The following is a 22279-nucleotide window of genomic DNA, read 5'->3' on the forward strand; positions in this document are numbered from 1 at the left end:
TGTGGTAAGTACAGCAAAAGATGTATGTATGAGAACTGCAATAAAGGTTGAGGATGGAGAATACGTTACACAGGCAGGAAAAGAGAAGGAGGAGGACAGGTGTTCTGGTGTCTGAGGTCTGTGGAACATCATAGCAAAACCCTAAAATAGGCCCTGGAACAGAAGTATGGCTCTGTCATTCATCACCAGTAATCCCATGGTGTTGTTTTGATATTTTAAAAGTGTTAGGTCATTTGTAGAGATGTGGATGGACCTAGAGACTGTCATACAGAGTGAAGTAATCCAGAAAGAGAAAAGCAAATATTGTATATTAACGCATGTATGTAGAATCTAGAAAAATGATAGAAATGAACTGGTTTGCAATGCAGAAATAGAGACACAGATGTAGAGAACAAATGTACAGACACCAAGGGCTGGGATGAATTGGGGGATTGGGATTGACATATATACACTAATATGTATAAAATAAATAACTAATAAGAACCTGCTGTATAGCACGGGGAACTCCACTTTGCTGTACAGTAGAATCTAACACAACACTGTGAAACAACTATACCCCAGTAAAAAAAACAAATAAATAAAATAAAAGTGTTCTCCCACCATCTCTGAAAAGACAGCTTGCAAAGTGATCCTCTATCTGGAAAAATGTAATGAAGAGTAATCCTTCAATTTATGATTCATGACTAGAGACCAGCTATAGGCGCGAAGCAGAATGTAGTTTGAATGATGATTAAATGCCTCATTACTCTGGGATTTTCTAACTGAGTTTTGTTCCCATCCTCATCTTCCTTCCTTGGCAATAGCACTTAGCAGCAGGACCAACTCCTGCTGTGAGGAAGGAATACGGGTCATGAAAGGGAAAGTGCTCTGAACCACAGCCTCTCTCCCTTTCAGGAATAACCATCTACTTTTTCTTCCACCTGCAGACACAATGTGCCTCCTCAAAACCCCTAGCTCGGCATTCTTGGTCCCTCAACTCAGTTTTTCACCTCCCTGAATTTATGGCATAATTATCTTAAGATCATTAGCTAGTGCCACCACTGGCACTGTCCAGGTGCCAATAGCGGCCATCTTAGTTGATGTAACACCCTCCATAATGACCATCCTTGTTGATATAATTTCGTCCGTGATGGCTGAACACCTATAATGTCCATTCTTACTGATTTAACGCCTCCCATGTTAATACCTTCTGTAACAGCAATCCTTGTGGACATACACCTTCCATAACGACTGTCCTTGTTGACATAGTACCTTCCATAATGGCCCTCCTCATTGACATGACACCTCCTGGGGGCTGTCCTGACCCCTCTGGATGAAGAAAGCATGTGTCTTTCTGGCCCCAAATATCTCCTAGAGTGTGCAGGCTTCCTTTGCTGACCTGTTTTACCATGGGGTTACGTGGTTTGCTGGAGGAATCACTGTACTGACTGGCCCATGGTCGTTTGAGAGAGCTTCATTCAAAGACTTACTCTCCAAGTCAGGCTATGTGGATGGATCACCCCCACCCCCACCCCTGTCTTTAAGGTTGCTGGAAACAATGGTAACTAGACTTATCATGGTGATTATTTCATGACGCATGTAAGTCAAATCATTACATTGTACACCTTAAACTTACAATGTTGTATGTCAATTATATCTCAATAAAACTGGAAGAAAAAAATTAAAATAAAAATATTAAAAGATTGCTGGAGATGACAACAACAAAAGGTACTAACCCCTACTCCCTAAAACAAGAGGTTTAAACAGAAGGATGTATTCCCAGTTGGCTGCAGCCCTGGCCCCTGGGATAGGGCTGGCCCACACTCCCCAGTCCTGTCCCCCTAAGTGATCAGAAGGTTGGGTCTCCGCAGTTAAGAAGCAGTTAGACCTAGGGCTTCCCTGGTGGCGCAGTGGTTAAGAATCTGCCTGCCAATGCAGGGGACATGGGTTCGAGCCCTGGTCCGGGAGGATCCCACGTGCCGCGGAGCAACTAAGCCTGTGTGCCACAACTACTGAAGCCCGTGTGCCACAACTACTGAAGCCTGTGCGCCTAGAGCTTGTGCTCCGCAACAAAAGAAGCCACTGCAATGAGAAGCCCTCCGCACCACAACAAAGAGCAGCCCCTGCTCGTGCAACTAGAGAAAGCCCACGCACAGCAACAGAAGACCCAACGCAGCCAAAAATAAATTAATTAATTAAATAAATCTATAAAAAAAAAAAGAAGCAGCAGCAGTTAGGCCTGATGAGTGTAGATTCTTATTTAACCATCTCCCTGCTAGCTTTTTATCAGAGGAACTTGAACAGCTAATCTCTGATGGCAAGGTGAGACCATTGGCAAAGGACTCGGAACACTAAAGAAATGGGAATTTCAGTAACTTCTGAACTTCTGGCAGACGGAGAAGGGGAAGGGCCCTCATTCTGTTCATGTCCCTGAGCACACATACAGATGGGTTTTTTAACTCTGCTCCTTTGGTTCTTCCCCATCTGTCCTTGTGATCCTCAGTGACTTTCAAGTTCGTCATGACTCACATTTCAAGGTCTGGCAAAATGAATCTTTTTAACATTTCATAAAATGTTAATGTGATTTACACTGGCCCTGTGGCAATTTAGCATATCATCCTGACTTATTTGCAGCGGTCATAAACTCAGTTATATTTGTTGTTTAATTCTGCAATTCCCACGTGCAAAGTCTCTTATTATGCAGATTTCTCTACTTCTGTGAGCCTCTTTGAAATCATCCCTCCACCCAGTACAATTCCATTCCACGTGGAGTGAAATGTTAAAGTCCGGGTCTTATCGCGGCAAGAAGCCTTAAAATGGCCACAGTCCCAGAGGGGTTTATACATAGATGTGTTCATTTGCTCCAGATTGTGGCCCAGACAGGGCTCATGACCTCGTTATGCATCTCTAACATACGTCTCCAGTATGGCATGTGTCTTTGATCATAAAAGGGAAAGATACAACAGAAGGTTTGGATGGCTCCCTGCAAACCCATCACCACTTTAAAAAGTAATTCAAAGCACAAGCCCTGCAGACAGTTGATCGCTAGTGTCCACTTTGGAGAATCATTCAGTTACTTTAGAAAATTAACTTGCATCATTGCATATAAATTTCTTTCCTAGGGAGTTTGGGAATTAAGAGTAGGGAGTGAATGGATGGACACAACGGTCCCTGTTTTGATAAACTATTCCAACAAGTCAGATTGACTAAGAATGCCCATGGTTCCTTTTATTTAAAATTGCTCTTTGAACTTCATTGTCCTCTATGATTGTTCTCAGAGCTATGGAAATAGTAAACTATTTTAAAGGGAACCATGGGTCTCTCACTGAGGGGGTGAGAACATGATGTCCTTTGAGTTCTGAAGTCCGTGGATGTGACTCCCCGAAGCTGGGCCCAGCCTGGTGCATCTCTGTATGCTGGCACCCGGCCTGGAGAGCAGCTCACCGTTACCTTGAGTCACGTAGCCCAAGTCAGCCTTCATTGCAATCGCAGCACCAAGTTGTCTTCGGGCCTTCCGCTTCCGTTGTGCGTGCCCTGGTCCTCCTCCTGCGCCTTCTTCCCTGCCCTGACCCCTGCCCCGCCAGTGCAGGCCTGGGTCCCAGTTCACCCTGATGCAAGGTTGCACTTGGTCACCCCCAGGCACTTTATTTATAACTGTAGTCGATGTTCAATCCTTTCTGGTGTGTTAACTGACTGTTGCAGTGTTTTTAGTGTATGGGCTTAGAACGTGGCCCTGTCCTTTAAAGAGCCTATGAAGCTCTCGTGTTGGAATGGCAGGCTAGTTCTTCACTTGGGAGGTGCACATGCTATTTGGGGCCGGGGCATGGGATGATCCCCCGTCCTGTCACCTCCTGTTCCTCCATACTTCCAGCAATAGCCTGAAGAATTCCCCCAGCTTGGCCTAGCCCCCACACTCAGCTTCTCTGTGGGGATGCTGTGTGGGTAGCCATCAGCCCACTTCCCTTTACTTCCGAGAAAGAGAATGAAAAAAGATTTGCCCTGCTACCGCAAGAGGCTGCTTTTCCCAAGCCAGCCAGGGGAGTAAGGTGGGTGGAGTGGGGAGGGGGACAGGGTTATGGGGGAGCATTGGTGTGCCTTCTCAATCAGGTCCTGCCTGATCTCCAAACCAATGAACGAGCAGCTTTACAGCTCAGATACCTGGAAGGACAGGTGGGAGTCTCTTTCCAGGAGGAGGTATTTCCTGCCAAGCCAACCAGAGGTCTGGGTTGGGATTCTTGCAGCCCAAGTAAAGGGGAAGAAAATTCAGGAGATGGGGATTTGGGGAATTCTCCTAAACATAGGTGTGATTTCGCCCATGAATCTCACTGACAGTGGCCTTGAGAAGTGAGCCCCTCGGGCAGGGGCTTCTGGGGGATGCTTTCCTTCCAAGACCTGGCACTAGCCCTTTATACCCAGTGCTTTGTTCCAGAATTATGGCTGCTTTCCTTCTGCCACCAACTTGGCCACTTGCCTCCCATGCCCACAGTCCCCAGGCAAGGCTCACAAAGCTACAGAGCCATCGATGGCCAAACACGCCAGGTTCCCTTTCTCAGGTCCTTGCCTAGAGATGCTGCCAAAAAAATCACACAAAAGAAGAACCAGGCCCCAAACATTTTGAATTCCGGGGAACTTTAAATCTTCAGTTTAAATTCAAACCACATTTTCAAATTATTTTTAAACGAAGCACCTATTTAAACAAAGTGCATTTTAAACAAATACCTTTCCCTTTTGATATCCTGGAGATTCCCTAGAGAGCCAGCAGCTGGGAAATGTTTTATTCCTTTTCGAGTGACTGTTGATTATAATAGGCCAGTCTCATCACAAGGCTCCTGGCCATGTGTGGACTTCCCTGGGCAGGGCTGGCTCTGCTGACGAGCCATTTTTCATGTGCTGGTCTCCAGTGTCAGACTGCTCGGGCACAAATCTGGCCCTGCCTCTTACTAATCATACATGCCTGGGCAAGTTACTTGACCTCTCTGAGCCTCGGTTTCGTCATCTTTAAAATGTGGATTAACATTAGAACCTGCTCTGTGGGGTGGCTGTGGGCATTTATAAATTCTTATCAAGTACAAGCACGGACCCTGCACATACTAAGTACTCAGTGTTATTATTAAGACTGGCCTGGTATCTAGACTCCAAAGGCTTCTCATCCAAGAAAGGCAGATTGGTTTCTGAAACAGCAACTTGCCTTGTGGTTCTTTTTGATGTGAATGTGGGAAATTAACTATTTCCAGGCAGGCAGAAGGCTGGTCTTCCTGCCATTGGTGAGACTTTCCCCTCGGTTTACCGGTCTGTAAACAGACCTGATCAAAGAGATTTAGCGTGTCTACACCATTTATTCCTCCACAGCCTGCCGGCCTTGCTGCCCCAGGTCCACTGGATTAATAACACTATGACTTTGGTAGTGTGAGAGTCCGGCACCCCCTCATCACAGCAGGCCCCATTCAGATGGGTTATGTTGGTGCTGATGCTCAGGCCCTCCGTGTCAGCCAACAACTCCAAGTACTTCATAACAATGGCAGCACTTCCTCCCCTTCTGCTGGTTGATTCCACCAGCTTTGGCAACTTACGGGAGGGCAGCTCAGTGTGGTACCCTGGGGGGTGGGGAGGGCAAGTGTGCTGAGGTCAAACCAGAATCTCCCAGCTGCCTCCTGAGCTCAGCAAACAGGGACTTGAGGTCACTTCTCTGAGCCTCAAAGGCATGCTGGAGTCACATGAGTAAGCACATGTAGAAGGACCTTAATAGTCGGTGGGCAGGGCCAGGCCAGGGCAGGGGAGGTGTGGAAAATTTAAGGAAGCACTCACACTTGCATGATCCTGAGTGTGATGAAGTTTGCCCCTAGGCACCTTACCTGCCTCGCCCTGAGTCCAGCCCAGCCAGCCAGGACTCTGGGCTTTAGATTGAGAGCCTAGTTGCTGCTACAGTTGTTTCCCTACTTAACACCCTTTAACAGCGCCCCAGCAGTACTGCCCCAGTAGCAGTAGTTGTAATGTGCTCTCTATCATTACTAATATCAACAATAACAGCTAACATCGATTGACTACCTGGCAGCGTTCTAAGCACTTCATAGGTACTAACTCACTTAGTCCTTACGAGAATTCCATTATTACCCCCGTTTGCAGGTAAGGAAAGCAAGGCACAGAGAAGCTAAGGAATATGCCCAACAGGACACAGCTGATAAGTGGTACCAAGCCAGGAATTGATCCCAGGCAGTCAGATTCTAGACTATAAGCTCTTCACCACTACACAAAGCTGCTAAGATATGCTGGTCCCACTGGGTGAAGCCCAAACTCCATGGCAGCAACAAAGCCTCTTCCTGGCCTGGCCCCTTCCCCTGTCTCCAGCCTCCTCTACCCACATTTCCTTGCCCTCTGGCCAAACCAAACTCCCTGGAGTGGCTATAAGGAAGCTGTCGTCTTCACACCTGTGACTTTGCCGCTGCCGTTCTCTCTACCTATCCTTCCGACACCTGTTTCTCTATAGGCAAACTCCTTATTCATTCTTCTAGACCCATCTTAAGTTTCCTCCGTGAAATCTTCCTTGACCACCCCCAGACAGTTAATGGCTAACCTCAGCATCTTCAGAGTACCTTGACCTTTCTTGGTGCCCTCAAATTGCTGACTAACTGATGGGGTCTGATGGGGTCTGATGGAGTAGACAGACAGGCAAACGTACACTCAACTTCTGTGAATTCAGCAATTGCCTCCTGCAGGGAGTAGGCGGGAGAAATCATGCAAATGGTGTGAGTGTCCCCACGGGGTGGATGCAGGGTGGAAGGGTGAATCGCCGGCCCTTCTGCTGGTGTCCCTTCCTCCAGCTCTCATGATATGTGCATCCACAATTTAACAAATTGGATTTTGCAAACCTGGTCCCTAAAATCAAATCAGTGCTTTATCTGGTGCTCAGTCTGAGAAGCAGGGATCTGCTCCGTGGGGGAGCAGACACCAGCCACAGCCCCATGGACTCCTTGAGAGAGCGATGTAGGTCTGCAGTGTGACGTCTTCCTGAGAGAGGACAGGGCTATTTCCCTGAAAGTGATTATCTCCTTATGGGCTTGCTTTGGAATCTGACTCCCGCGCAGACTGTGACTGATCGGCCATGCTGATTCACAATCGTACTGCTTTGTTCCTGAGTCTGAGTCCTCGACATCCTGGGAATTCGTCCCATGGGTCTTCATATGTATTTCCTGGTGCCCAGGCTGTGTCCAGTCCCTGGCTGGGAGCTATTCTGCTCATCTTCGTTGGGCAGAGAGAGTGGATGAGGGCAGAGTGTGGATGAGGGCAGGAAACCACACCCAGCTTTGAGGCAGCAGGTTCTGACCCGTCTAAGAAACTGTAAATCACATTTGTCAGTCTTTTAACCTGTATTGGACACATCTGGGAACAGATAACTTCCTGGTGAATCCCCTTCCTTGCATTTACTTCCCTTACAAAGACATAGGAGGGCGGGGAAAAGGAATAACAGGGCATTTGTACAATATCCTGTGATATGCGAATAATGAATGGTGATTAAAACAATTGGAAATACCCGCCCGAGAAGCCGCTGGTGAGGCAGAAACACCAGCAGAAACTAACCGAGGCATCCTAATAAAGAGAGGTCGGAAGGCAGGAGAGCTGAAGATGAGAGCTGTGACTCATGTGCCCACGTGTGGTGCCTGCAAGCTCTCCAGCCCGACAGCCCATGCGCTGCTAATGTGAGGGTCACCTTGGATTTCTTTCAGCCTGTGAGATCTCAAAATCACGCCAGAATCTGGAGCTTTGGGTTTCTGGGAACTTGGGTAATAGGTCTTCCAAAACACCAGACCAATGAAATACCAAGCTCCTAGGGAAGCAAAAGAAAGAGATACTGAAGAAGAAAACGCCCATCCATTTTCTTTAAATTACAGTACATTTATCAAGCACTCAGATGTGCCAGCCCGACTGGGAGATAGGGGTGGGGTGGCAGGAGGCTGAGATTTATTCTACGGGTTTGGAATTTTCAGTTTCAAGGGATGATTAATGGTGGTGAGTGGGGAAGAGGGGAAAAATGTGCAACCAAGATGTCGTTCTCAAACTCTAAGCATTTGTGATAAATAAGTTATAAGTGATTTTACTCAAGCAGTGGGGGGTCTCTCTGCTACTTTTATTACAGTAGAATAAGTGCCTCTAGTGGGGGCTCGGTAAGGAGGGTCCAGATTTCAAGTGTATACGTGGTTGAATCATTATCTTCTCATTCTGGCTCTCCCCCTCCAGCTGGTATATTTATCATTGAGGATGAGGAGGGATAGTTGAAAATGAAAGTCCAATGTGTGATGTAGCCTTGGCTGTGACCCTAGGAAACAGCATGTAATATAAATGGTCTCCTGCTGCAAAGATGGATAAGCCCTTTAGTGTTCCCTGGGCTCTGAGCCAGGTGGGCATTCTCTGGTATGAGGCACCGAAGGAGAGATATGAACTGTGGCCTGATCGTAGAACACACTGGGTTGGTCATCTCAAAGTCAGAGCAAAGAAACATGGTAAAATGTTGAAAGTCCACCCCCACGTGCGTCATTTAACCCTTACAAGGCTTCATCTGCTTTGTTTCTAAAAGGAGTTTGGATGAAAATCTGGGTTATTTAGACCCCAAATAAAAAATATAAACAACAGAAGTAGCATTAACAATTCATGAAGGAAGAATTGGCATATTCAATCATTAGAGTTGGGACGATTGGTTTGGTTTTCCATCTGGAAAAAAATAAACAAAAGGAATCCCTACCTACCACCATAAAGGGGAAAAAAAAAGTGGTTCCGATACAGATTCCCAGGTCCCATGTTGGGCCTACTGTAACTTAGAACTTCATCATTTTTAAAGCCCTCCACAGACCACTTAGAAACCCCTAGTCTGGACTACTAACTCCCAGGGGGCAGGAACTCCAGGGCTTTTTTTGACATTAAATCTTTTGCACCCTGGATGATGCCTGGAACATAATATGAACCCGGAAAATGTTTGAATGAATAGAAGATTTCAGATTCTAAAAGAAAAAAAATGAATTTCTAAAAAAGATTGTACATTTTTCTTTGGCTGTCATTGATAATGGAATAGATTGTCATATATGCAGAATTATTTGGGTGAAACAGGCTGGCTGAAAACAGGAGAGAAGAACTGAACGGAGAAATTTTAGTAAGATCAACTTTTTCTTCTCAAAATCTAATTTACAGCTATTTGAAATTATTACACATACCTTGGGAGAAACTAGGCCCACCTCAAAATATTATTAAACCATATTTTAACTGTGGTCATGATTATTCCTTTTTTCATTTATTAAGTGCCACGTTGTGTAGAAATACAATCTTTCCAGCACAAGTTTTTTTCCCTTCTTTTTTATTTATTAAGGTGTAACTTAAACATAATAAACTTCACCAATTTTAAGTGCACAGTTTTGCTGAATTGTGGCATTTGTATACAACCTATAATCACCACCATGGTCAAGATACAGAATGGTTTTCTCATCCTACAAAGTCTCCTCTGCCCCTTTGTATTCCATCCCCTCCTCCCACCTCCATCCTTAGGGAACCGCTGATCTGTTTAGGGTCTAACGCTCAATTAAAATAACAGTAATATATACACTACCAAACGTAAAATAGATAGCTAGTGGGAAGCAGCCGCATAGCACAGGGAGATCAGCTCGTTGGTTTGTGACCACCTAGAGGGGTGGGATAAGGAGGGTGGGAGGGAGGGAGACGCAAGAGGGAAGAGATATGGGAACATATGTATATGTATAACTGATTCATTTTGTTATAAAGCAGAAACTAACATACCATTGTAAAGCAATTATACTCCAAAAAAGATGTTAAAAGAAAAATAACAGTAATCCGGACTTCCCTGGTGGTCCAGTGGTTAGGACCCTGCGCTTCCACTGCAGGGGGCCCGGGTTCAATCCCTGGTCAGGGAACGAAGATCCTGCAAGCCATGAGGTGCAGCCAAAAATAAAGTAACAGTAATCATAATTGTAGAATCAGGAACTTTAAAATATTTTTGCCAAAGAGGAGAAATGACAAAGAAATTGGTAACCTAGCCAGCCAGGCTGCAACCCCGAGATGGATTACAGCTTCACTTGACAGTGAATTAGCCCCCCTGGAGACCCAGGGTTGGAGGCCACGGGAGAGCGTGCCGAGGCTTCAGAGACCCAGTACCCCAGTAATTTTTTACAGATAACATGGTAAGACCTTTTTTATGATTACAGAAAGAGAACGCAAGGGTTGACATACTCAGCTCAGATATACATCTGACAACTGGGTTTCTGAACATGCATCTGGACTCATTTTTAATCTGGTATCTTAAAAGAACCCCTGGGCCTTCCGATCTTTCTCAGAAGATTCTTAGTGACCATGCTGCTTGAAGATGAAGCATTCAAGTAAAGAAACTTCTGCCTCAGAGGATGTTTTCTTTCTCTGAGGCTATTAATTAAAAAGTTCAGAGTCCCTGGTTCCCACCAAGGTTTATAGCCCAAACTGAAACACAGGAATGGTAGTAAGTCTATGAGAAACTAAATGCGGCAAAGACAAGAATGTGGAGATTTTGTATGGTGCTGTTGGGAGGGTCATCAGTTCTGCTTCCATGTGGGCACCTGGCACTGTTGGGGTCCTGAGACTACCACTGAAAAAGACAGGCAAATTCCTGCTGCCTTCCTGTAGGCAGCAACTCGCATTCTGATACTGGGAGGTGGGAACAAATAACACGGGTCCTCTCAGAGAAGAGAGCAGGGATGAAGGGAAAGCAGGTACAGGATGGCTGGGGTAGGGGTGGGGTGAGCATTTTGGGTAGCTGGTCGGGGAAGACTGCTCTGAGGAGGTGATCTTTGAGCTGAGACCCAAATAACAAAAAGGAGCCAGCTATTGCTAGAGAAAGAGCATTTTAGAAATCAGGACCAGTACATGCAAAGGCCCTGAGGTTGGTATGTTCAAGAAAGAAGGCAAAGATGGCCCAAGCACAGTGACCAAGGTGGAGAGGGGTACAAGCTGAGGTTAGAGAGATAAGAAGTCTTGCTCCAAAAATGCAAACCTGAGCCCTCTTGAAAACAAAGTCATGAAGCCAGCTGTGCTGGTGCCCCTGTGCTCTGAGAGATGTGTCACTGCTGGGCCGTAGTTGAGAATGCTTACATTTGCAAAATCGCTTCTTATTTCCTCGGATACTGATGATAGATGAGCTGGCAGGGAAGGTAGAGCTTTTCTAGCCCAATCCCCTCATTTTACAAATGAGGGAACAGAGGCCCAAAGAGGGTAAAGTTCTTCCCTCATGACCCGGAGGAAATTTTTGCATTTCATTATCACAGGTTGAGAGATCAATTTCCACCCTATATAAAGAGCTGCTGGCTGGCCGCTCTGGTGCAGAGTGAATGGTGGGGGAGAGGGGTACAAGAGGAGGTTGACAAAAATCCAAACATTTGATCGCACACAGCAGCTAGGCTGTGGGAACACAGGCACGCCCATGCACTGAGTGGGAGGAGAAGTGAGTACAGCTCTCGAGCAGGCTAGTAGTTCTGGTAAAATGAAAGCACGAGGTTGGGCAAAAACTGGAAAGAACTCAAACGTCACTGAACAGGTGCCTGGATAAATAAATTGCAGTCTTTCCAGACAATGGAATACTACTCAGCAATAAAAGGGAGCAAACTGCTGATCCATGCAGTTGACTCTCAAACACGCTGAGCAGAAGCAGCCAGGTACGAGAGGGCGTAAGTAAGCACACCATTTTGCAGGAAGGTCTAAGTCAGGCAAAGCTATTTTATAGTTTTCTGGGGCCAGGAGTGGAGCTCGACTGCAAAGGGCGCTGAGGGAACTTTTGGGGGTAATGGATATCTTTATATCTTGATTGTGGTGGTGTACATGTGCACACACATTTGTCAAAACTCTTAAGTAGGACCTTTTATAATGTGTGTAAATTATATCAAACTTGATTCTAAAAAATTTTTAAAGGAAGGGAAAAAGTAAAGCTTTTGGTTAAATTGCTGTTTACGGGCTAAACAATTACCAAGCACCTCCATGTACAAGGCGCCATAACAGGTGCTGACCAGCTGTTGGTGCAGAACACGGTGGGACAGAGGCACTGACGCCAGCCCCTCTCTGTGAGCCCCATGATTCCCTCCACCAGACAACTGGCCTCCCATCCTCTGCTCCCAGCCCATCAGCCACCCAGAGACCACAATCAGAACCCAAGTCAGGGAAGGGACAGTGGCTACTTAGAGGAAAAGTAGCTCTTCCTTTTGGTCTGAGAGGACCTAAAAATCCATAAAGCAAAAGGGATGGGAAGGAGATTGGGCTTGTTTGTGAATCAGGGCCCCATCCCGACTGGTGTGCACCCACCCCTCTGTTTAGTAACCAACCTCCATCTCTCTTGCTTGATAATGTTTGTTCAAATAATTTTGCTGAGCCCCAGTCTGAGGTATTAGCATTGTTTGGCTTTAACTTTCCACGTTCATTGACACAATATGTTTGTATCTAATTTCTGCAAGTTTTCCCGGCCTCCACTACTGCATGTATGTGTAAACAGGGCATATGAAGTGGCCTGGGCAGGGGACAGCAGCTCTTTACAGATAAGCATGTCTCTCTACAGAAAGGTGGTTTCTGTGTGTGGACTTTCACCTACAGTCATATTGTGAAGAGATGTGGCAGTTTCTCTCTATTTAATATTGCACAGATGGGTATCTGAAAACATACTGCTCCAGACACCTAGGATGTGGTGTAGTGTTTTTAATTTTTAGAAAAAGTAATCAGCCAAATAAGAGATGCGTGTCAATGCCCAGCCCTCAGTGGCTGGGTTCTTGCCCACAGGTGAGGATAATACTTTCATTTTGCATCATCCCACTTCTCAGACCTGGGGGAAGGAGCAAAGGGGTCAAGGAGGTCATCCTCCTGGACCAACTGAGGAGACGGCAGCAGGTTGGCAACCCTAAATCATCCTGTTTACTCCATTTTTCTTCCTTCCTTCAGAAACTTATGAGATTGCTCTGCCACATGGAAGCAACATTACAGTCCTCATAAAGCCTGGGGCCCCAACTCTGCCAGCGAACCTATGTCAGATCATTTCTAAAAGACAGGTAACTGCATTGTCCATCAAAGCCGGAGAGACAGCAGTCTTTTCCTTTAGCTGCCGGGATCCAGAGAATCACTTTGTTGTCGAGATCCAGAAGAATATTGGTAAGTATGCACTCATGGACTGTTTGGCCTCCCTGCCTCTCTTTTACACGCTAAGCCAGCCTCTACTGCTAGGGAGGTGAGATCTGTTCTGAAACTCCGCACTCTCTTTAGCTTTTATGTGGCCATTCACAGTTCTAAGTGCTTTACATGGTTTCAGTTTTTTAATCCTCAGAGCAGCCCTAGGAGAAGCTCTCAAAGAAAGTAACTTGCCTAAGATGGCACAGCTGGTGTGTAGCAGCAAGATGGGAGCCCAAGTATTCTGGATCCAGAGTCTTTGCCTGTAACCACTATGCCACACTGTTTTGTAACAGAGCTACGGATTCTCAGGTGATGCTCTGTCTGATGTGCTAAAAACATCTGGCTGAGCAGGAGCAAAAGTCAAGGGAGTTGGAGGACAGAAGAATTGGAAGGTTGAGAAGATAAGAGTGGGGAAATGGGTCCACAAGGCACAATGGGAAAAAACAGCAGCTTTGCAGGCTGAGGGAGCTGGGTTTGACTTCAAGTGCCAGGGCTACTGATCATGTGGCCTGATTGCATGGCTTCATATGAGTTACTTAACTGCTCTGTGATTTAGTTTTCTGGTCTATAATATAAGAATCATTGTACCAACCGATAGGGGTGTTTTGAGGAAGAAATAAAATTATGGATTGAGAGTGCATGACACACCAGAATTCAACAAACTACAGATATCTAGTATTATTAATCATAATTTGAGATAGAAGATTGACATAAGACACAATAATCAGGCAGAAAGAATTAAAGGTATACTTTCCCAATCATTTTAAGGTGGCATGCCAACTAGGAACTAACAGATATATCAATAACAGAGAGAACACTATTTTGATCTAATCAAAGCCATGCTCAGAAAACTTCTTCACCTTTAACTGAAAATAAATGAATTGGCAATAGATCATGGGAGAAGAAAAAGGATAAAATAAACCTTAAGAAGAAGGAATTCATAAAAATAAAAGGAGAAATTAAAGTACTTAAAACCAGTTTTAGGGCTTCCCTGGTGGCGCAGTGGTTGAGAGTCCACCTGCCGATGCAGGGGACACAAGGTTCGTGCCCTGGTCTGGGAAGATCCACATGCCGCGGAGCGGCTGGGCCCGTGAGCCATGGCCGCTAGTTAGAGTTTTATAGACTCCTATAAAACTCCAAGTAGCAGATAATTTCTATGATATTTAAACCATTCTAGAGGTAGGTTGACAAACCTTTTCTGTAAAAGACCAGAGAGTAAATATCTTAGGCATTATGTGCCAGATGGTCTCTGTCACAACTCCTCAGCTCTGCCATTACAGCACAAAATCAACCATAGACAATAGGTAAACAAATGGGCAATAAATATCCCACATTTATTTACAAGAACAGGTGTTTGGCTTGATTTGGCCATTTGCCAAACCCTAGTCTAGAGCACTGAAAGGGGTAAAGGTTCACAGTTCATTTTATAAGGCCCTGATGTCAAAATCTTCCACCACATAAAAAAGAAAACCATAGACCAATCTCTTATGAATATACATACATGCCAAAAAAATCCTAAGTAAAATATAAATACATCAAACCCAAAAAATTGCATTAAAAGACTAACACAACAAGAGCAGGAGAGCTTATTGGAAGATGGAAGTTTAACGTACTGCTTTGTGTGATTAGGTGAAAAGGAAGAAACTGCATTTGATCATCTTAATAGATGGTCTTAAATGTTTTTAATAAAACGCTCTTAGTAAACCAGAAATAGAGGGATGTTTTCTTAATCCAATAAATTGTATCTATCAAAAACTGATAACAGGGACTTCCCTGGTGGCACAGTGGTTAAGAATCCGCCTGCCAATGCAGGGACACGGGATCGAGCCCTGGTCTGGGAAGATCCCATATGCCACAGAGCAACTAAGCCGTGTGCCACAACTACTGAGCCTGCGCTCTAGAGCCCGTGAGCCACAACTACTGAGCCCACGTGCCACAACTACTGAAGCCCGTGCACCTAGAGCCCATGCTCCGCAACAAGAGAAGCCACTGCAATGAGAAGCCTGCATACCGTGACGAAGAGTAGCCTCTGCTTGCCACAACCAGAGAAAGCCCGCACACAACGAAGACCCAGTGCAGCCAAAAATAAATAAATAAAATAAAATTTTAAAAAAGACTTCATGCTTCCACTGCAGGGGGCATGGGTTCGATCCGTGGTGGGGAAAGTTCTGCATGCCTTGCGGTGCGGCCAGGAAAAAAAAAAACTGATAGCAAATATATTTAACAGCCAGACATAGAAGCGTTACCAATAAATCAAGGAACAACATAAGGATTCTCACCATGCATGCTTTTGGTCACCATTATTCAAAAGTTCTAGTTAAGTATTTAATCTTAATAAATACATAGAATATATATGAAGCAAAATGTACAATCTTACTGAAAGACCAAAGAGAAGATGTAAATAAATGGAGAGATATACCATGTTACTTGATGAAAATCTCAGTATTTTTTAAGTGTCATTTCTCCCCCAAATTAATATGAGTTTAAGTCAATTACAATTAAAATCTCAATGAAGCTTTTACAGAGTTGAGAAGACTATTGATATACTTAAGGATTCAAAGGAATACTGTGTTGCTATTAAAAGAATGAAGTAAATCTATGTATTTGACATGGAAAGATGCCCCAGGTCATTTTGTTCCATTGAAAACAATGCAGCTTTTAGTAGAATAGTTTGTATAGTTTAATCCCACTTAATTGAATACACATAATCATATGGAGCCCAAAGTCTGGGGGGTTAAACACCAAAATGCTAGCCTTATATTATTTCTATAGAGAGTAGGGGAGGCAGACAGGTGACATTCATTGTCTTTTTTCTGTTCTTCTGTAGTGTCATTTTTTTACAAGCATGCATTACTTTTACAACCAATTAAGCCAAGAAAGTGACTGCCATCTTGAAAAAGGAGAAGGGTAATGGGACTTCCCTGGTGGTCCAGTGGTTAAGACTCAACCCTCCCAATGCAGGGTGCCCGGATTTGATCCCTGGTCAGGGAACTAGATCCCACATGCCACAACTAAGAGTTTGCATGCCGCAACTAAAAGATCCCGCATGCCGCAACAAAGATCCCACGTGCCGCAACTAAGACCCGGCGCAGCCAAATAAATAAATAAACATTATTTTTTAAAAAAAGGAAAAGGGTACCACAATCTTATCTCACAAGACACATCTCACAAGACCAGTCTCACACACAGACCACACACAGTTTACCATATAATAAAAACCCATGCTCACAATTTTTGAAAATGTTTTGAAAATAAAAATTTTAGATTATAAATCTAGACACTGGAATCAAGTTCAGTGTTCTGCTTGCCTCTTGTTTTTAAAAACCTTTCCTGAATAAACATTCTGAAAGTTTCAAAGTTTAGCTCCTCTGCAGTCATCCCTTCTTTTTTTTAATTATTATTTTTTAAAATTTTATTTTATATTAGAGTATAACTGATTTACAATGTCATCCCTTCTTGAATGGCCTCGTTAAAGCTAATGAAAGTAGAAGTCTGTGCTGGGGAAAATGAGGTGTGAATCGCTTCAGAAATTACACTTCTCCGTCCTCTGGGTAGGAATCATTTTAGTTATTTAACATTTTTGCACTGGACGGGGAGCAGAAAACTTGGAGGCATGCCCATCATTTTGACTACTCTTATTTGTGTATCCATTCTGAAAACAAAGCTCTTAGCAACAAATTAAAAAGTGCTTGCACAACCTGACACCGCCAGGGTCTCATGGCTGGTGGCAGAGCCATGGCTGAGAGACAGGCCTTTTTGACTCCCGGTACTTGGTACGGAATTAAATCAGAGTCGCTTGGGTGGCCCAGGCATGTGTATTTTTTAAACGTCCTCCAAGTGAGTCTAGTGTGGAACCAGAGCTGTGAACCACTGCCTTAGTAGGGGTAAGTGATCCCACAAGAACACAGAACCCAGTAGGGCACATGGGAAGTGTAGTTGAAAACTTATGAAAGAGATGGCTTGATAGAAACAATGAAGTTTCCACGAGCTCCAAAAAATAGGTACTAGCCTTACCTACACACAAAATATAATTTTAGCTGCATTTGTCACCTTGTTATCTAACCTTGTTTTATTGGTTAAGCAACGCAGTGCATTGGCAAGAACGGAAGTCGACCAAACACAGCCTGGGCTTTTGTCCTAGGAGCGTGTGCACTGCGAGCGCCACACGACTCACCCAGACTCCAGGGCTGCTTTGCAAAAATTAGGGTTTTGACGTGATGACCTCAGAGGTCCTAGACAGCTCTGAAATTCTCCCATAATTCTATTTCGAGTTGGCAGTAGTTTCAAATACTCCACTGGAGCAGCAATAAAGCCTTGCAGATTATTATTACAGTGGCCAAAGTCCATTGCACCTTTCAGATTCCCTGCTGGAGACAACAAAAGCCTCACTATTAGGCTGCCTGCTTTCTCTTAGTGCCTCCCTGATAGCAATGTTTCTCCCTTTGTTTTTTTGTTTGATTGTTTGTTTGTTTTTTTGGCGGTACGCGGGCCTCTCACTGTTGCGGCCTCTCCCGTCGCGGAGCACAGGCTCCGGACGCGCAGGCTCAGCGGCCATGGCTCACGGGCCCAGCCGCTCCGCGGCATGTGGGATCTTCCCGGACCGGGGTACGAACCCGTGTCCCCTGCATCAGCAGGCGGACTCTCAACCACTGCGCCACCAGGGAAGCCCTCTCCCTTTGTTTTAAAAAGGCTTAGGAAACAAAGTACGTCAAAGGATGTCATTAAGTGTTAGCCTTTGGGGAAAAAAAAAATTCAACTGCAGTGGTAATGAAACACCAGCATTAAAGCCAGGAGGCAAGAAGATGACCTTGCCTCCAGGTTCCAGCCATTAAGGGGCTGTACATTCAGAGCGTACTCAGTCTGTTGATGAGTGTGTTGATGGAAAAACCAGTTTTAAAAGGTAGAGCTTGGCGCAGCACCCTAAAAATTGAGAAATCATGACTCTTTTGGTATAGAGGAAGTAGGATATGTATGCCAAAGCACCGGCTCCACTGCAAAGGGCCTCCCTCTGGCTTTCAGTAGGGCCTGGGCAGAGATCCACCAACTGGACTAGCTTAATCTGGAAAACAGTGCGGGTCCCCCCTCCCCGACCCGCGCTATCCCAAAAGTACAGTGTTCCTATGACATTTTTCACAAGCCAAAATGGCGTTAAGTCAAAGAAGCAATTACTTGTAGGACACATCTTGCTAACGGATGTGTAAAGTAATTTGAAATAAAGCACAAATGCTCACGGACAGAGTTCAGAGCTGTAGCAGCGTGATGCTGAGATGCTGTGTCGTTCCCGGGGAAGGAGCTTGGCGGTGCCACTCTAGGGGTACCCACTGCCTCTGTAATGGCTCCCTGCAAAACAAACACTGAATGCTCTTTGCGCTTTCCACCTTTTTTCATAAATGCAAAAATTCTCTTTGGATTTATTTTGGTTAGCGGAAACAAGTACCAATGCAAGTCTTTCGTAAAAGCAAAGTGGAATAAAGCGAACGTTCAAAAAGCAGGGGAGGGCTTCCCTGGTGGCGCAGTGGTTGAGAGTCCGCCTGCTGATGCAGGGGACGCGGGTTCGTGCCCCGGTCCGGGAGGATCCCACATGGCGCGGAGCGGCTGGGCCGCTGAGCCTGCGCGTCCGGGGCCTGTGCTCCGTAACGGGAGAGGCCACAACAGTGAGAGGCCCGCGTACCGCAAAAAAAAAAAAAGCAGGGGAAACTTGTAGTTAGGAGGTGACTTGGGTCTGGTTCCCTAGAAGCAGAGCCTGACATGGGAATTCTTGTCTTTAAGTCATGAATCAAGAGAGTGCCCTGAGAAACCTGTGAAGAAGTGAGGAAAGCAGGGTGGAATGAGGACAGCAAGCAAAGATGTGGTTTTAGCTGCAGGCTGATCTGGAGCTTGAGTGACAATTGCCAGGCTGTGTCATGTGAATCAGGGATGTCAGGCTTTTCACTCCTGGGTTGGCAGTGATTGGCTGTGGGTTGACACCCCCTGCTGGGATGGGAATCAGGGGCAGGGAAACCTCTCAGGCTTTTCTGCCCCAAGGCAGCTCCCTGCAGCCAAGGCACTTCCCCAGAGAGGGATGCATCCGTGAGCCGTTGGCAGCCAACTTTCATGTAGCCAGGAGATGGGTGGGCGCCCCAGAAAACCCCCCCTCCAAAGAGTTCACTATAGGGGCTGAGGAGGGGCAGTGAGTGGCCCAGTAGCGTTTGTGACCAGATTGTTTTGTGACTGTGTTTCAGACTGCATGTCAGGTCCATGTCCTTTTGGAGAGGTTCATCTTCAGCCCTCAATGTCAGTGTTGCCCACCCTCAACAGAACCTTCATCTGGGATGTCAAAGCTAACAAGAACATAGGTCTAGAGCTGCAGTTCTCCCTCCCTCGCCTGAGGCAGATCGGGCGGGGGGAGAGCTGCCCGGACGGAGTCACTCACAGCATCAGCAGCCGCGTTGACACCAAGATGGTCAGGATCGGAACCTTCTGTAGCAACGGCACTGTGTCCCGGATCAAAATGCAAGAGGGAGTGAAAATGGCCTTGGCCCTCCCGTGGTTCCACAAGAGAAAAGTCTCCGGCTTCAGCATCACAAACCGGTCGTCTATAAAACGTGAGCTCGCCATGCCCTCCCCTCTGTTTGCTGAGGTTGAAACCTACAAAATCACGCTTGCTCTCCATCAGAAATGGTCAGATGTTGGCAATTGTGTGATTCCATCTGAATACCTTAAAGGAAGTCCCACTCTTCTGTAAGCATGTGGGCCAGTCCTGGTGTGAACCCACCCTCCTCTGTTAAACAAACCAGGTGGTGACTCTTTCTTTTGTCCTTTGTATGTGAGGCTTATTTTCAAGAAATGAAATGGGACTGGCGCTACAGACCTTAATGACTCTGTTTCTCATGTCTTTTTCCCGTCTTCTGTCTCTTTCACAGTTTCTAGAATTGTATCGGTATGCCAGATACAATTGTATCTGTATGCCAGAGCTGGCCCACAGCAGCTCATGAGTGCCAATTGTTGAGTGTCCTGGAATTTTGTGAGCTGGTATTAAACAGAGCCGTTACTAAAAATAAAATTATATAAACTTACAATTAAATAAATTAGTTTAGGAACAAAGGTAATAAGTACTCAAAACTCATTACTTCCTAGTTAATACACTGCATTTTACTATTTATGCTTTGAAGTTAGGTATGCCCATTGGATCTGTATGGTGAAAATCCTATGTGATGGTGAGAGGGCTGTCCATCTCCTTCCAACTCCACGTTCATCCATGTCCTGTTGGTAGCCTGAAATCAGCTATAGTGGGAGTCTTTACACCAAGGAAGTGGGCAGACACTACAAATTAAGGCTTTATTGTTTTCCCCCTGCTGGGTTGATTATTAAACATATACTCACACACCACTGATGTATCCTCATTCTCATTGTCTACCTTGAATTGAGTATAAACATGCCATATCCAGACCCAGTGCTCAGGACCTAAGACCCACTTTCACCTCTTCTCTAACCCCTGTCCCCACACCCATGGATGACCAGGGCAGGGTCTAATCACCTCCTATTCTCTCGTTTGGGTTCCACCCCCAACAGGCCTGTGCATCATCGAATCTGTGTTTGAAGGTGAAGGCTCCGCCACCCTGATGTCTGCCAACTACCCGGACGGCTTCCCCGAGGACGAGCTCATGACATGGCAGTTCATCATCCCCGCGCACCTGCGGGCGAGCGTCTCCTTCCTCCACTTCAATGTCTCCAACTGCGTGAAGAAGGAGGAGCGGGTTGAGTACTGCATCCCAGGCTCCACCACCAACCCCGAGGTGTTCAAGCTGAAGGACAAGCAGCCTGGGAACATAGCCGGGAACTTCAACCTCTCTCTGCAGGGCTGTGACCAAGATGCCCAAAATCCAGGCATTCTCCGGCTGCAGTTTCAAGTATTGGTCCAACATCCACAAAATGAAAGCAGTAAGTAAGCCCCACTTTCCTTCCCCTCCCCCTCCCCCAGTGCCTTCTTTCCTTCCTGGGTAGTCTGCTTGGGCTGAGGTTCCCTTCCTACTTCTTGTCTGTGGCTCTGGCACACTTGGACTCTGGACCCTGTAAGACTTTCAGGAAGTGCGTCGCTAGGCAGTGAGACCAGGTCACTGGTGAATGCCGGGCATACTGTTCCACTTCAGCACAGTAAGAAGCTAAGATGATCTTGCATTCAGGGTGATACGTTGTTTTTAATGAAGACATTGGAAGGTTACCTTCTAGAGCTCATGTCTTGACTGACCCTACAGTGTGGATCAGGATGTCACCAGCACCGTGAGCAGTGATGATAACACTTTTATTGTCTGAGTGCCAAGCCCTGCCCTAAGCACACCACTCACATGGTCTCAGCTAATCCTTATTACAGCCTTGCAGGGGAGACAGGAATTACCTTCATTTATTGATGAGAAACCAGAAGTTTCAGAAAGGTTATGGAACTAGCCCAGTATCACACAGCTTGCCAGGAGCAGAGCAATCTCAGAACCCAGAGCCCGTGCTTCTGGACCACGCAGAACCCCAGGTTCTGTGAGAATGAGGTTGTGTATCATTCCACACACATTTTCTGAGATGCCGTGACTACAGCGAGGCTGTATGCCCAGGGCACAACACTGAAGGAGGCACCCGCTCTGAGGAGCTCCCTCTCACAGAGGCTCTCACCCTCAGGGTTGTGTCAGTTCAAGGTCAGTCCCCGAGAGTAAGCACCTCCTTAAAACTTACTCTCTGGGATTGCCCTTGCTTCACGGAGAGGAGTGGCAGGGATCCTGAGAAAAAGGTACAGGATGAGTTCGGAGTGGCTATTCCTGGGGCTCATCTATGAGCTGGAGTCTGTGAGTTGTGACAGGTGGTCTTGAACCAGGACATCTGTGATGTGTGCTGACGATGGGGTCTGCCCACAGAGTCGATTCTCATCCTTGTTTTTGATATTATTTACTTCCGGGAAGTAGACAGAACCAGGCAGAGAAATTGAGAATGTGAAATGGCATGGCTGATAAACACCTGAAAAGTGACCACGTGGGATCCACTCCCAGCGTTGCCCATCTGACACTGTCTTGGGAGTGCCCGCTCGGCACCCACCTGGAGCCCGGCTCCTCAGGAAGCCTCAGTTCCTTCATATCTTGACCCAAGATTCCTTCTAATTCACAATAAC

The 22279-nt window shown here is 45.9% G+C and overlaps 1 protein-coding gene and 1 non-coding gene across 2 annotated transcripts in view; both read left to right on the plus strand.

Moving 5' to 3' along the window:
• CDCP1 (CUB domain containing protein 1) overlaps positions 1-22279 on the plus strand; it is a 54643-nt gene that overhangs the window by 11916 nt on the left and 20448 nt on the right. Inside the window, exons 2-4 of the mRNA XM_060162183.1 lie at positions 12925-13131; positions 19371-19733; positions 20701-21069. Of these exons, the coding sequence (XP_060018166.1) occupies positions 12925-13131; positions 19371-19733; positions 20701-21069 (939 nt within the window). The remainder of the gene's footprint in view (positions 1-12924; positions 13132-19370; positions 19734-20700; positions 21070-22279) is intronic.
• Positions 9818-9890, plus strand: TRNAG-UCC (transfer RNA glycine (anticodon UCC)). The gene has a single exon. It is a non-coding gene; the product is annotated as a tRNA-Gly (tRNA).

The sequence above is a fragment of the Lagenorhynchus albirostris genome, chromosome 10 (assembly GCF_949774975.1).
Source record: "Lagenorhynchus albirostris chromosome 10, mLagAlb1.1, whole genome shotgun sequence".
NCBI lineage: Eukaryota > Metazoa > Chordata > Mammalia > Artiodactyla > Delphinidae > Lagenorhynchus > Lagenorhynchus albirostris.